This window comes from Triplophysa rosa, linkage group LG18, assembly GCF_024868665.1.
Source record: "Triplophysa rosa linkage group LG18, Trosa_1v2, whole genome shotgun sequence".
Taxonomy (NCBI): domain Eukaryota; kingdom Metazoa; phylum Chordata; class Actinopteri; order Cypriniformes; family Nemacheilidae; genus Triplophysa; species Triplophysa rosa.
In genome coordinates this window covers 355,032-369,395 of record NC_079907.1, presented here as the reverse complement: position 1 = coordinate 369,395, position 14,364 = coordinate 355,032, and the positions used below count along the sequence as shown (strand labels likewise).

The 14,364-nt window shown below is 42.6% G+C and overlaps 1 protein-coding gene across 1 annotated transcript in view; it reads left to right on the top strand.

Annotated features, from left to right (window-relative positions):
- The window catches only part of ryr2a (ryanodine receptor 2a (cardiac)), a 100,413-nt gene that overhangs the window by 53,657 nt on the left and 32,392 nt on the right, over window positions 1-14,364 (top strand). Inside the window, exons 34-57 of the mRNA XM_057359207.1 lie at window positions 430-516; window positions 654-880; window positions 1,240-2,083; window positions 2,210-2,410; window positions 2,490-2,595; window positions 2,686-2,829; window positions 2,914-3,187; window positions 3,299-3,413; window positions 5,895-6,027; window positions 6,104-6,207; window positions 6,827-6,962; window positions 7,816-8,002; window positions 8,092-8,203; window positions 8,918-9,038; window positions 9,187-9,356; window positions 9,433-9,653; window positions 9,745-9,835; window positions 9,997-10,137; window positions 12,577-12,740; window positions 12,863-12,941; window positions 13,089-13,178; window positions 13,292-13,429; window positions 13,508-13,585; window positions 13,669-13,744. Coding sequence (XP_057215190.1) covers window positions 430-516; window positions 654-880; window positions 1,240-2,083; window positions 2,210-2,410; window positions 2,490-2,595; window positions 2,686-2,829; window positions 2,914-3,187; window positions 3,299-3,413; window positions 5,895-6,027; window positions 6,104-6,207; window positions 6,827-6,962; window positions 7,816-8,002; window positions 8,092-8,203; window positions 8,918-9,038; window positions 9,187-9,356; window positions 9,433-9,653; window positions 9,745-9,835; window positions 9,997-10,137; window positions 12,577-12,740; window positions 12,863-12,941; window positions 13,089-13,178; window positions 13,292-13,429; window positions 13,508-13,585; window positions 13,669-13,744 — 4,039 coding nt within the window. The remainder of the gene's footprint in view (window positions 1-429; window positions 517-653; window positions 881-1,239; window positions 2,084-2,209; window positions 2,411-2,489; window positions 2,596-2,685; window positions 2,830-2,913; window positions 3,188-3,298; window positions 3,414-5,894; window positions 6,028-6,103; window positions 6,208-6,826; window positions 6,963-7,815; window positions 8,003-8,091; window positions 8,204-8,917; window positions 9,039-9,186; window positions 9,357-9,432; window positions 9,654-9,744; window positions 9,836-9,996; window positions 10,138-12,576; window positions 12,741-12,862; window positions 12,942-13,088; window positions 13,179-13,291; window positions 13,430-13,507; window positions 13,586-13,668; window positions 13,745-14,364) is intronic.

The following is a 14,364-nucleotide window of genomic DNA, read 5'->3' as shown; positions in this document are numbered from 1 at the left end:
TCATCTGAACCGATTCTTGATCTGAACTCATTCATCAGAACCGATTCTTGGTCTGAACTCATTCATCTGAACCGATTCTTGATCTGAACTCATTCATCTGAACCGATTCTTGATCTGAACCGATTCTTGATCTGAACTCATTCATCAGAACCGATTATTGATCTGAACTCATTCGTCTGAACCGATTATTGATCTGAACTCATTCGTCTGAACCGATTCTTGATCTGAACTCATTCATCTGAACCGATTCTTCATCTGAACTCATTCATCTGAACTCATTCATCAGAACCGATTCTTGGTCTGAACTCATTCATCAGAACTGATTCTTGATCTGAACTCATTCATCTGAACCGATTCTTCATCTGAACTCATTCATCTGAACTCATTCATCAGAACTGATTCTTGATCTGAACTCATTTATCTGTGCAGGTGGAGCCGAGAACTAAACTCTTTCCTGCAGTGTTTGCGCAGGCGACCAGTCCAAACGTCTTCCAGTTTGAACTGGGACGCATCAAGGTGAGCACACACACAGGACATTGAGGCTATTTATATATTGCAGTATTGGCACAAACAAGGCACGTGTACATTTAGCTCATACATCATCACAGATCTACTGTGTGTGTGTGTGTGTGTGTGCGCGTGCGTGTGTGTAGAATGTGATGCCTCTCTCTGCAGGCCTGTTTAAAAGTGAACGGAAGAACGCAGTACCCCAGTGTCCACCGCGCTTACACGTGCAGCACCTCACACCCGTCTCATGGAGTCGTGTGCCCAACCAGTTCCTGAGGTCAGAGGTCAGCAGGGTGAATGAGAGATTGGGCTGGATGATCCAGAGTTCAGAACCACTGCAGTTCATGACTCTACATATACCTGAAGAGAATAGGTACATTACACACACACGCACACACAGGTTTGTTTCAGTATACTAGTGAAGACATTACATAGACTTCCATTGATTTTATATCAGGCTTATGATATATTCTATCCCTAACCCTGACCCTTAACCTAATAATCACACAAACATGTGCCCTCTATTACATTTAAAGAAAAACACTATTTGAGCGAGTTATGAGCCTTTTTATTTAGTGAGGACCAGTAAAATGTCCTCACAAGTGAGTTCACACGTATTTCACTGTGGTACTGAGGATTTGGCCCTCACAAATATAGCTTAACCTGTACACATATACACACACACACTCTCTGATTGTGAGACAGCAGTGCAGTGACTGTGTGTGTTATCAGGTCGTTGGATATTCTGGAGTTGACAGAGCAGAGAGATCTGCTGAAGTTTCACTATCACACACTGCGTTTATATTCAGCCATCTGCGCTCTGGGGAACAATCGAGTAGCTCACGCGCTCTGTAGTCATGTGGACGAGGCTCAGCTCCTCTACGCCATCCAGAACAAATACATGCCGGGCCTCCTGCGCACCGGATACTACGACCTGCTCATAGACATCCACCTGAGCGGCTACGCCACCGCCCGTCTCATGATGAACTCCGAGTACATCGTTCCCATGACGCCCGAGACCAAGAGCATCACTCTCTTCCCCGATGAGAAGAAGAAACACGGCCTGCCCGGCATCGGACTGAGCACTTCGCTGCAGCCGCGCATGCGCTTCTCCTCGCCCAACTTCGTAGGGTCCGTCGCTGGTAACCATGACAATGGCGTGGTGGCCGCCGCCGGTGACTGTTTCCAGTACAGCCCAGAGTTTCCGTTGGAGACGCTGAAGAGTCGGACGATGGAGATGCTGACGGAGGCGGTGCGGGAGGGCAGTTTACACGTGCGGGATCCTGTAGGGGGCAGCACGGAGTTCCTTTTCGTTCCTCTCATCAAACTCTTCTACACGCTCCTCATCATGGGCGTCTTTCACAACGGAGACCTAAAGACCATCCTGCAGCTGATCGAACCCAGCGTCTTCTCGCAGGATTCTGGGCTGGAGGGCGGCGCTGATGGCCCAGAGGTGGAGGAGAGCTGTGGGCGGGGCCGGCTTGAGGGAGGCGGGGCCGAGGAGCACGGTTTGAGAGGAAAGATGCCCAAAGAAGGACTTTTGCAAATGAAACTTCCTGAACCTGTCAAACTCCAGGTGAAACTCTTCAGTCTTATATCTCAGTAATGTGAAGTTGTTTCTTCACTGATGTTTCTGTTGATTTTGACTAAAGTATGATTTTACACTGTTTGCTGATGTATTGTGTGTGTGTGTTTTGTCTAGATGTGTCACCTGCTGCAGTATCTGTGCGACTGTCAGGTTCGGCATCGCATCGAGGCCGTGGTCGCATTCTCCGATGACTTCGTAGCAAATCTTCAGGATAACCAGCGCTTCCGTTATAATGAAGTCATGCAGGCGCTGAACATGTCCGCTGCTCTGACCGCACGAAAAACCAAAGAGTTCCGCTCACCTCCACAGGAACAGGTCAGAGGTCACGATACACATGCTGAGGAGGTCACGTGTGTGTGTGTTTATACAGTATGGTGTGTGTGTGTGTCCTCAGATCAACATGCTGCTGAATTTTAAAGATGAGAAGCAGGATTGTCCGTGTCCGGAGAGCATCAGAGAACAGCTGCTGGAGTTTCACGAGGACCTCATGACACACTGCGGTAAACGCGTTACTGATGCTTTCTATCTGTGAAACACACGTGTTAGCGTGTGTTTTATTATATAAAAGTGTGTTTATGTGTGACGTTCAGGCATTGAGATAGATGATGACAAATCGGGAGATGGCGACGGCGATTTCACGATCAGAGGTCGTCTGATGTCTCTGGTGGAGAAGGTCACCTACCTGAAGAAGAAAATGTCCGAAATACCAAAGAAGAAGAAATCAAAGAAGCCCAGTGAGTGAAATCTACCACACTCGTGTCATGTTGTATATCATTTGGGTTTTTATTTGAAGTGCTTGTCTGTGCGGTGTTGTGTAGCCACTCTTCAGCAGTTGATCTCAGAGACGATGGTGCGGTGGGCTCAGGAGTCAGTCATCGAGGATCCAGAGCTGGTCCGGGCCATGTTTGTGTTACTCCACCGGCAGTATGACGGGATCGGCGGGCAGGTGCGAGCGCTGCCCAAAACCTACACCATCAACGCCGTCTCTGTGGAGGACACCATCAACCTTCTGGCGTCTCTGGGTCAGATCAGATCTCTGCTCAGCGTCCGCATGGGTCGTGAAGAAGAGAAGCTCATGATTCATGGCCTCAGGTGACGTGCACAGCAAAATATCTACAGCTCAACTGAGACACCAGCGAGTGTTTAAACGTGAGCGTGTGTTTGTGGGTCAGGTCTGATCTGTGATGTGTCTCTCGTCTGCAGTGACATCATGAATAATAAAGTGTTTTATCAGCATCCAAACCTGATGAGAGCTTTGGGCATGCATGAGACTGTGATGGAGGTGATGGTGAATGTTCTGGGAGGAGGAGAATCTAAGGTGAGAGGGTACCATAGAAACACACTTGGGGCAGTCGTGGCCTAATGGTTAGAGAGTGGGACTCGTGACCAGAAGGTTGCCGGTTGGATCCTCAGGGCCGGCGGGTAACGACTGAGGTGCCCTTGAGCAAGGCACCTGACCCCTACTTGCTCCCCGGGTGCTGCAGTGATAGCTGCCCACTGCTCCGGGTGTACGTGTGTTCACCACTTGTGTGTGTGTGTGTTCACTACTCTCTGGATGGGTTACATGCAGAGGTCACATTTCGGGTATGGGTCACCATATCTGACTAATAACTTCACTTCACTTCAGATGATGACGCTCTGGAATACTTGATTCTGATTGGTCAGTTGCTCGCTTTGTGGTCCAGTGTTGCTAGTTTTGTCTTCTGTATCATTTAAAATGTTAACCTCCATGACAGTACAATAATGTCTTTAAGGCGGAAGAAAATATTTGAGAACTTTTTAAGAAATGTTTGAGAATTGCACTTACGAACATTCTTACAAACTTCCTCTAATTTATCTTGTCTCATTTATAATGTCTCATGGATCTGAAGAACCTGTCTGGGTTTATGTTAGTTCATAATAAGCAGCCTTTATTCTTTATAGACGGTTTCAGAGTGACAACATAAACAAACGGCACTGCACATGCGCGCTTTTGTGACCCCCCTGATAACAATCAAAAGAAACCGAGAGGAACCGTTACTTGGCTAAACTTGTCTCTCCAATATTTAGAATTTAGACTGCGATACCAAGCGCAACCTCTAGATGTCAGTGTACCATACGCTTTCTTTAAATGCCACCGAACTACAGGGGCCAGATTCATGAAACTGTTCTTAAGACAAAATCTAATGCTGCGTCTGAAATCACATCCTGTGAGAGTACTGAATTTGAATAAGTAGCTCCTTATCGGCCGTTAAAACACTACGTTCTGTATAGTATGAGTGGGAGTAGTATGAATAGATTTGGGACACACTGCGTCCATTTTTTGTGGTCATGTGACCCATGCGCTCTTTGACCTATGACGTGTTAACAACATCCTACACGTGAGCGTTGATAAAAACATCATTCAGTCACGAGAAATTCATTTATTGGCACGTACATTAAAAACGGACGTCCGCCTTAAAGTTTTCCACTATATTTATTTGATTTACTTTTGAAATGTGACCGTTGCTCGGCTCCCGTGGCATCATGGGATAGAAAAGTGTCCATCCGATCCACACTCAGGAATCTCGGCGGAAGCAGTAGACCATCCGGGTATTTCTCACCAACTGTTTTGTGCATACTGATGTTTCGGACATACTACTCGTGACTCATACTCATTTTCGCCTACTATATAGTATGGAAATAGACGATTTCGGACGCAGCATAAGATTGTTCTTAAGATAAATTATAGGAAGTTTGTAAGAATGTTCGTAAGTGCAATTCTCAAACATTTCTTAAAACGTTCTCAAATATTTTCTTAAGAACATCTTAATTTTTGTCGCAAGAATAAAATGACATGATTACACTCGCTTGCTCGTGTGGTAACTGTATATGTTTATCTATACAATAAACTTTATTTGTGTAACAAGCACGTCGCATTCTTATATAGCCTCTATATATTAGCATGTGATGTGTTAAACGGCATTCACCGTCGCATGTTAGCTAATATGTTAGCAAGCGTTAAAAAATATACTTATTATAATACTTTTTGTGTGATACTGTGGCATAATACTTGTGACCCTCTCCGTTTCGAGTCACTTTGTCCCAGAATAATGTAAAAAGCTAAAGTAAGGGAGCTGGACCTTATCATTATTATAGCAATATAAATATTCCTTAATAGCAAGTAAATGTCAAAATTATGATTCTGGTTCAATACAATACATGCCACATGTGAAAGAACCAAAAACATGTATTAAACATCTTACCTTTTGAGATTTTAAGAATTTTTAGATGATATTTACGACAGCTTTTGTTTCGAGAATTTGGATTCTTCTTAGTTTAAATTTTTTTTAAGAACTGTATGAAGAAGTTTTTTTCGGGAATACATAACATTCCTAACTTTTTTCTTAAATGAGAATTTAAGAAAAAACATGGCAGTTAAGAAGAATTTTCTTCTTAAGAATGTTTTGTGAAAGGACCCATTCAACAAATTGCTTATTTAATACAATTATTATAGAATATATAATTATAGAATATAAAAACAATATTATTACAATAATATAAATGAATATTAACATAAATTAAATCAAATATGTATAGTAAAATCATTAGAAACTAGCCAAACACAGACCGGAAGTTAACTGCAGTCCAGGTGCGCACGTCCGATGAAACGGCCTATATTTCAAAATGTTCTTGTTTTAATGATTCATTTTGTCTTTGTTCTTATACTTTTTCTGATGTTTCTAGTGTCTGTATTAATATGAACAGTGTTTAGGGTAAAGTTGCTTTAGCACAATGAGCGGAGTGAAACGATGAAATCCTCTCTTCGCTCTGTCGTCAGGAGATCACGTTTCCTAAGATGGTGGCGAACTGCTGTCGGTTTCTGTGTTACTTCTGTCGAATCAGCCGTCAGAATCAGAAGGCCATGTTTGATCATCTGAGTTATCTGCTGGAGAACAGCAGCGTGGGACTCGGTAAGATCTTCTGTTCTTCACGGGTGTGTTTTGTGTGCTCATGAGCTCAGTTGTGTGTTGTGTGTGTTGTGTGTAGCGTCTCCGTCCATGCGAGGTTCCACTCCTCTGGATGTTGCTGCAGCGTCAGTGATGGATAACAATGAACTGGCCCTGGCGCTGAGAGAACCAGACCTGGAGAAAGTAAGAGTCTCTTTCTCTCTTTGTTTTCTGACAATCTGATGAATTCATGATGATTTCCAGCAGGTCAGAGGTCACGGAGGAAGAGTTTGACATTGATACTGGCTCGATGTTCTTCTGAAAGATTCATCATTCTGTGAATGAAATGATTGGGTTTAGTCTGAATCTGTATTCATGTGCTGTGAAACTAAACTCTTTTATAGTTAACGTCACATTTCTCTGTGCTATATTGTAGTGATTGAACTCCCATGTTGTACTTCATGACGGTATATGAAGAACACATGAACATAGAACTCAAAAGTGCATCAAACAATGTGGTAATTTAACTTAATTGTAAGTAACTCCAAAATATTGTAATATATTTCTCTGTTATACCATGGTCTGTTGGAATACTTGATTCTGATTGGCTGGAAGGTGTGCATTAAAACCGTTTAATGCACGGGTGGTTCCAGTCAGTTTGATCAATGTTTGAAATAAAAAAAAAAACTTTTCACCTGTATGATCATAAATGATACCGTAAACGTCAATAACAGCTTTAACTTGGCAAATGACCACCGTTAGCCGAGCGTTAAAGGATTTGAATGCACTTACTTACTCGCGGTCTGATGTGTTTGCGTGACAGGTAGTTCGGTATCTGGCCGGCTGCGGTTTGCAGAGTTGTGTCATGTTGATGTCTAAAGGATATCCTGACATCGGCTGGAATCCGGTTGAGGGTGAACGATATCTGGACTTTCTCAGATTCGCTGTCTTCTGTAATGGTTTGTATTTACATTCATGCGTTTGGCAGAAGCTCATTCTCAAGCGTCTTTCAGTGCATTTAGTGCATAGATTAGGGACGCACCGATATGTCAATGTTGGCAGATAACGACAACCGATAATTATTTAGCACTGGAAGCCGATAATCGATATATTGGCCAAAATACAGCATCTAAATATTAATATTACATCTCCTGAGACTGAAACAAAAGGCAAAAAGTGGACAGCAGCTTTTATTTGAAAACATTGACTGCAGAAAACAAGGTAAGTTCTCTTTTTCCCAGAAAATCATGTACCGAGCCTACTTTACACTGATTGAAGATTCTTTAACTTTTAAATCTGGTATGTATATTTAATAAACAAATGATAGATGTTCTTCCAGAGCAACCCAGAAAAGTGTTTTTAATAGCCACGAGTCTAACGTGTGTCAAGACAGAAAGCATTCTGACAGCAATCAGCTTTAAAAAAATATGCTTTTGTTCCTAAAATTTACACATTCATAAATATCTACATACTGTACCTACATTAACAATGTTCTGCTTATGAGTAAGCGAATGATCACGAGAGAACGACAATATTGTACTGGGTTTTAACTGCGAGTTGTGCAGCTGAAGTGGTTTAACCAGAGGAAATGATTCATCATTGATCGGCCGATACCCATATGGCCAATAATTTATCGTGCAAACCTAGTATAGATGTTTTTTATGGGTATTATCAATATGCGTGACTGAAGAATCAAATATTTGTGTTGTGAAATACTCTGTTCTTCATAACTGATAAATGATGTGTGTTGGGTTGAGATGAGATGGTGTTGTCTCTCTCTCGCTCTCTCTCTCTCTCTCTCTCTCTCTCCAGGTGAGAGCGTGGAGGAAAACGCTAACGTGGTGGTGCGGCTCCTGATTCGTCGGCCAGAGTGTTTTGGCCCCGCCCTGCGTGGAGAAGGCGGGAACGGGCTGCTGGCAGCGATGGAGGAAGCCAAAAAGATTTCAGGAGATCCTAGCAGAGACGGACCATCACCCACCACAGAAGAGAACAGAACACCGTACGCATTCAACACACCATGTCAACAGTCAGATGACATCATTATCTCAAACTAAAAAAAAAGTTTCTCTCTCTCGCTCTCTCATACAGTAATGATGTCATAGAGGAAGAGGAAGATGAGACCATTCACATGGGAAATGCCATCATGACCTTCTATGCCGCTCTCATTGATCTGTTGGGCCGCTGTGCTCCAGAGATGCACGTGAGTTTAGTTCTGTACAGTGTTGTATAGTACTTACAGTTATTATTCTTCATTTCAAGTACATTTTTAAATATTTTTTTTACGAGATGATTGTTTTTTAACTTTAGAAATGTTTTACTTCACTACATTATGAAGCATATATCATATTTTCTACCCCGCTACATTTTATATATAATAGAGTAGATTAAAACTAGTACTTTCTTTTTCAAAGTGTTTTAACTTTTTATTTTTAAAAGTAACAAGATTTGTAAAATGCACCTTAAGTACTGCATTACAGGTAAAAAACGTATAAAACATTTATTTATGAAATGTAATGAAGTAAAACTAATGATATATGCTCCAAAGTAAAAACACTATTATAAAGTGCAGATACTTTAAAAATGTACTTGAGTAAAAGTAACAATATAAACATTATGTGGCCCAAACTTGACTTCCGGTAGACCATCTCAAAGAATTAATACCTAAAAGTAGTTTTAATTTAATTTAATACAATTTAGTACATACAATAAAATATGAATTTAAATCATTATGAATGTAAATTAAATATTGTAACCAAACACAGAGCAGAAGTTAACTTCGGGCCAGTCACATGTGTCCGATGAAACCATCTATACATGTGTGTGTGTGTGTGTGTGTGTGCGTGCAGTCTTCATCCTCTTAACGTGTACAGCTCTGTGGTTTCATGAGGTCTGGTGATGTTTTTTCTCCTGTCAGCTGATTCACGCGGGGAAGGGTGAGGCCATCCGCATCCGAGCCATCCTGAGATCTCTCATTCCCATCGAGGACCTGGTGGGCGTGATCAGCATCCCGTTCCTGATGCCCACGCTGGCTAAAGGTCCGACTCATCCCAACCACTGAAACACTACACATTGCCCACTTTTTATTTTCCTGTATCCCCCGGTATTTTCACCGTCCCTGTTGGTTCTGTGTGATGACGGAATCAAAGCCTTGTCTTAATAGAAGCTCTTGTTTTGTGTCTGCAGACGGTTCTGTGATCGAGCCGGACATGTCGGCAGGCTTCTGTCCCGATCACAAAGCGGCCATGGTTCTGTTTCTGGACCGTGTTTATGGCATCGAGGATCAGAACTTTCTCCTGCACCTGCTGGAGGTGGGATTCCTGCCTGACCTCCGAGCCGCCGCCTCATTGGACACCGTGAGTCTCATGATCTTTCTCATCACTTCAGCATCGCTCAGTGTGTGTGTGCGTGACGCCGACCTCTGACCCTCAGGTTGCTCTGAGCGCCACAGACATGGCGTTAGCTCTGAACCGGTACCTGTGCACGGCCGTTCTGCCGCTCCTCACCAAATGTGCTCCTCTGTTTGCCGGCACCGAGCCGTTCGCCTCCCTCATTGACTCTCTGCTGCACACCGTCTACAGACTCTCCAAAGGCTGCTGTCTCACTAAAGCTCAGAGAGACGCCATCGAGGAGTGCCTGCTGGCCGTCTGCGGGTGAGCACGCGTTCAGAACTCAATAACACCAGCTCCACATGAAGACACATCAGTCAGTGTCGTAATGAGAGTCCGTCGTGTGTGTTTTCAGTAAACTGCGGCCCTCTATGATGCAGCATCTGTTGAGACGTCTGGTGTTTGATGTTCCTGTCCTCAATGAACACACCAAGATGCCCTTGAAGGTCAGACACCCATTCCAATCCCGACTCCTCATTCTGTGCGTTTAGAACATTTGTGAATGTTAAGAAAATCAGAATCCACAACACCGAGTTCTTCACAGTTTTAGATTTAGCAACGCCAAGGTATGAGTTCAATCCCAGGGGATTGGTTTGTTGTTTTTCAGCTCTTGACCAATCACTACGAGCGCTGTTGGAAGTATTACTGTCTGTCAGGAGGATGGGGAAGTTTCGGGGCGGCGTCAGACGAGGAGCTGCATCTGTCCAGAAAGCTCTTCTGGGGAATCTTTGATGCTCTGGCCAGAAAGGTACAACACAGCATCTTCAGCTCTGTGATTCTGTCACCTGTTAATCTGACTGAAAGACGTCCAGAGAATTGACATTAAAGGGGTCATATGGCGTGAACACATGTTGTTCTGTGTCTTTGGTGTGTTATAAGTCGCTCATGCGTGTATTAGACGTGTAAAACTGCAGAAATGAAAGTGGGGGAACAAAAGAGTCATTCTATGTAAAAGCGAATGCTCACCCAGACCTGCCTGAAACACCTCGTGTAGCCACACCCCCACAAATCTACGTCAGTTGGTGGTCTGATTTGACTGAGACCGCCCAAATGTAGACGCAAGTAAGGTGGGCGTACCTGTCAGTACTAAGGTTATTTTGGTTTACTAAAATTAAAACTTTGAAAACGTCTCTGTTCATTGAAATCAAATAAAATATTGACCTAAAAATTATTGGGAAAACTTAACTAAAGGAAAATTTGAAATGTTGCCTCAACAATAAACTGAAATAAGCTTAAAGAACTAAAATTATAATAATAAACAAAAACTAAAATAAAACTAAAATAGAAATTAATTCATATTATATAGCAACATTAAAAATAAACACATAAATTATAAAATGACAAAAGCATATACCAAAATTGATCAACTTTAACTAAAATAAACATTAAAAAAAGTTTATAATAACTCTGGTCAGTACAATTGACCCTTCGCTAAGCCACGCCCGAAAACCGCCACAGGCCAATCGTGGTTTTAGCAACCGTAACTAGGCGCGGGAGGTCTGTCAAGCTTTCGAGCGAGGGAAACATGCCGAAGCGTTGTGCGTATGGATTGTGTAAATCTGATAGCCAGTATCCTAAAAGTTTGGACGGGGTGGTGGAATGTTTTCCCTTCCCGAAACCTAAAACCCAAGGGGAGAAATGTCGGACGTGGATCAAGCAGTGTGGAAGGCCCCATTCACAACTAAATGTGGGACATTCTAAAACGCTTAACGCGAAAAACGCTTAACGTAGCTTAATGTACCTAAACAGCGATCAAGGAAAACCAAATTTCTGTCAAACCTTCCTTGTGTTAAACACTTGCTGCTGTCAAAAGAACGAGCTCTTGGTCCGCGGATAAAGTGAATAATATCACGTTAAGCGTTTTCTCCCCATAGAAGTCCATTATAAGGAAACAGCTTAACGTGGCGTAACGTACCTAAACAACGCGCCGTATCATCTCATTTATATTTCTGTCCCTTTTTATCAGAGCTTCTAGAAACATTTGTGCTGTTTTGTTCTAGTTTGCTCCACGGGCTATTCAGCTCGATGTAACAACACTGAAGCCAGGAGTTAGCAACTTTATTGCCTTTCAGCCTTATTTCTTAATATTGGTTTCAGACAGGGCATAAAGAGTAGGCTACGCCACTTTTTAACACAATGCACGGTGGCTTTTGAAGTATTATTTACCACTAAAATGACATAAATTTGTCTAAGCCACGTTAAGATGTTTTCTCTTATAATGGACTTCTATGGTGAGAACGCTTAACGTGATATTCACTTTATCCGCGGATCAGGAGCTCGTTCTTTTGACAGCAGCATGTGTTTATTAGAAGTAAAATTTGACAGAAACTTGGTTTTCCTTTATCGCTGTTAAGGTACGTTAAGCGTTTTAGAATGTCCCACTCGACAGGATTAACAAAAACACCCATGTTTGCTCCAAGGTAAGAGCACGCTAATGTTAGCTAGCTAACTCAGCACACCATTGCTTGGAAATAATGACGGTTCTTTGTTCATAATGCATATATCTGAACGTAAAATAAGATGATTAAAGGCAAGACGGAAATGTGTGTTTGGTCCAAGGCGTAGATTAGACCCACGACGTGTGAGCAGTAGCCTGGCGCGCTACTAAAATATAAGCGGGAGAATGTTATCATTCATAGGCTTTAGCTTCAATTTTAATTAAATTATTTTCTAATCGGTTGCATATTATGTCGTGGATATATCCCTCGAATGTACACTGCAGTCCCTTTTGTCTTGCTCTCTCAGATATTTCACATGTTCGCCAAAAATGACAAATTATCTCCTTGAGAATGTCTGACACCGGCGCATACATACTGTAATACACTTGCCAGGCGTGAAAGCTTGACAGGCGTAGCAACAGTAACTAAGGAGGGCGGGGCTTAGTGAAGGGTCAATTGAAGAGGAACCTGATGTTCCAAATATGGTCAGAGGCGTTACATTTCCCTCACACGCTTGCAGTATTCCACCAATCACTACACACTGGTGAACTGGCCAATCACAGCACACCTCGCTTTTCAGAGCCATGAGCTTTGTTAAAAATCTGAGAGGCGGAGCAAAGAGGAGATACAAACATGCGCGGTGTGTGGAAAATACAGCGTTTATCAACCTTAAATCCTGTAGACACATTACATTACATCTAAAACAAACCGTGTCATATCACCCCTTTAAACAATTGTTTTATTTTCAGAAATATGACGTGGAGTTGTTTAAATTAGCGCTGCCGTGTCTGAGTGCGGTGGGCGGAGCTTTACCTCCAGATTACATGGAGTCAAACTACGTGGCCATGATGGAGAAACAGTCGTCTATGGACGCTGAAGGAAACTTTAACCCACAGCCGGCTGACACCAGCAGGTCAGTCATAATAACACATCTGTACGCCAGAGACATCCATCATCACCTTGAACCTCTTGACTTCAAACCTCTTGTTTGCATCTGTGTCAGCGGTAACGAAGATTCTCCGTGTTCTTCTGCAGCGTTGTTGTTCCGGAGAAGCTCGATCATTTCATCAACAAATTTGCCGAAAATTCTCATGAGAAATGGTCGATGGAGAAGGTCAGAGAGTTCATGTGACTGTCTGCATGTCACAGCCAATCAGAGTGGACTTTACACATGCGCAGATGTCAAATCGGTTTATTTTCTTATACCGTATTTATAAATGGGATTTCTCTTGCTTTTTCCTGTCTGTGTGTTTTCGTGTAGTTTGCGATGGGGTGGGTTCATGGAGACTTGTTCTGTGAATCATCTAAAGTTCATCCTCTGCTGAAGCCTTACAAGTGTCTCTCTGAGAAGGTATGAAAACATCTCCAATCAATTTCATCAGTGTTTTAGTTTATACAATACACCCTCAGTCCAGTCAAACTCTCTTCTGGGAGTTGATTTCCCAGCATGCCTCTGTGCTTCAGGATAAAGAGGTTTACCGCTGGCCAATCAGAGAGAGCCTGAAGACGATGCTGTCGTGGGGGTGGTGCATCGAGCGGACGAAAGAGAGCGACGCGTCCACGTTACACAACCGCACACGCAGAATATCTCTGTCCAGTCAGGTGAGAGAAAAACAGCGGCGGAGGTTATTTGTGTTGGAGATGAGAACGGCGTTAATGTGAGTGAATGTTGATGTGCAGCGGTCTATAGAGGGCGCTCATGGTTTCTGTCCTCAGCCGGTGGACATGAGTAACGTCACCCTGTCCAGAGATCTACATGTGAGTGACACAACAGCACATCAAATCTTTCATGTTTCTACATGTGTGATGCCAGTAAGTCCGTGTTTGTGTTTGTGTTTCAGTCGATGGCAGAACTGCTGGCAGAGAATTATCACAACATCTGGGCTCGGAAGAAAAAACTGGAGCTGGAATCCAAAGGTAGAGCGCACGTGTCTCCATCCGTCCACTAGGGATGTGCGCTACGACTCATTTGACAGTCGTTTAAACTCAAGTTTTGTAACCGTGTAGTCGACTAGTCTAAAACTAAGAATGGCCCAGAAGGCGGTCCAAAAACTTTGCGTAGGGCCTATGAAATACATGTTAAAGACTGAAGAATGTAGGCTATTAATCAAACTGTTCATATCCAATATTTAATGTAGCTAAAACAGGCATATGTGTCCCACTTTCCTTACGTTATGATCAGTAATATTTCTGCATTTGCTGATGCGCCAACACTGACTGATCGTTTTAGCGGCTGGACGAAGTGACGCGATGAGCGTTTGTTTGCTCCGCTGGTCTGTGCCTGGGCTTCAAATATGTAGCCTATACAAAATCTATTTTATTTTCTCCTTTAAGTCTGTTTTTTACTCTAAAAGTTCAATTAAAATTTAGTCATCAAATCAAATTTAATTTTAGTAAAAGTGTGTCTATTACACTGAAATCATGAAACTTAAAATATGTAACAACAATGAATTAAAAGCTTAAAAACGAATGTTTCATTATTTGTTTATTTAAATGATTTTGAATGCAAAAAACATTGCTTTTTTAATTATGTCGCA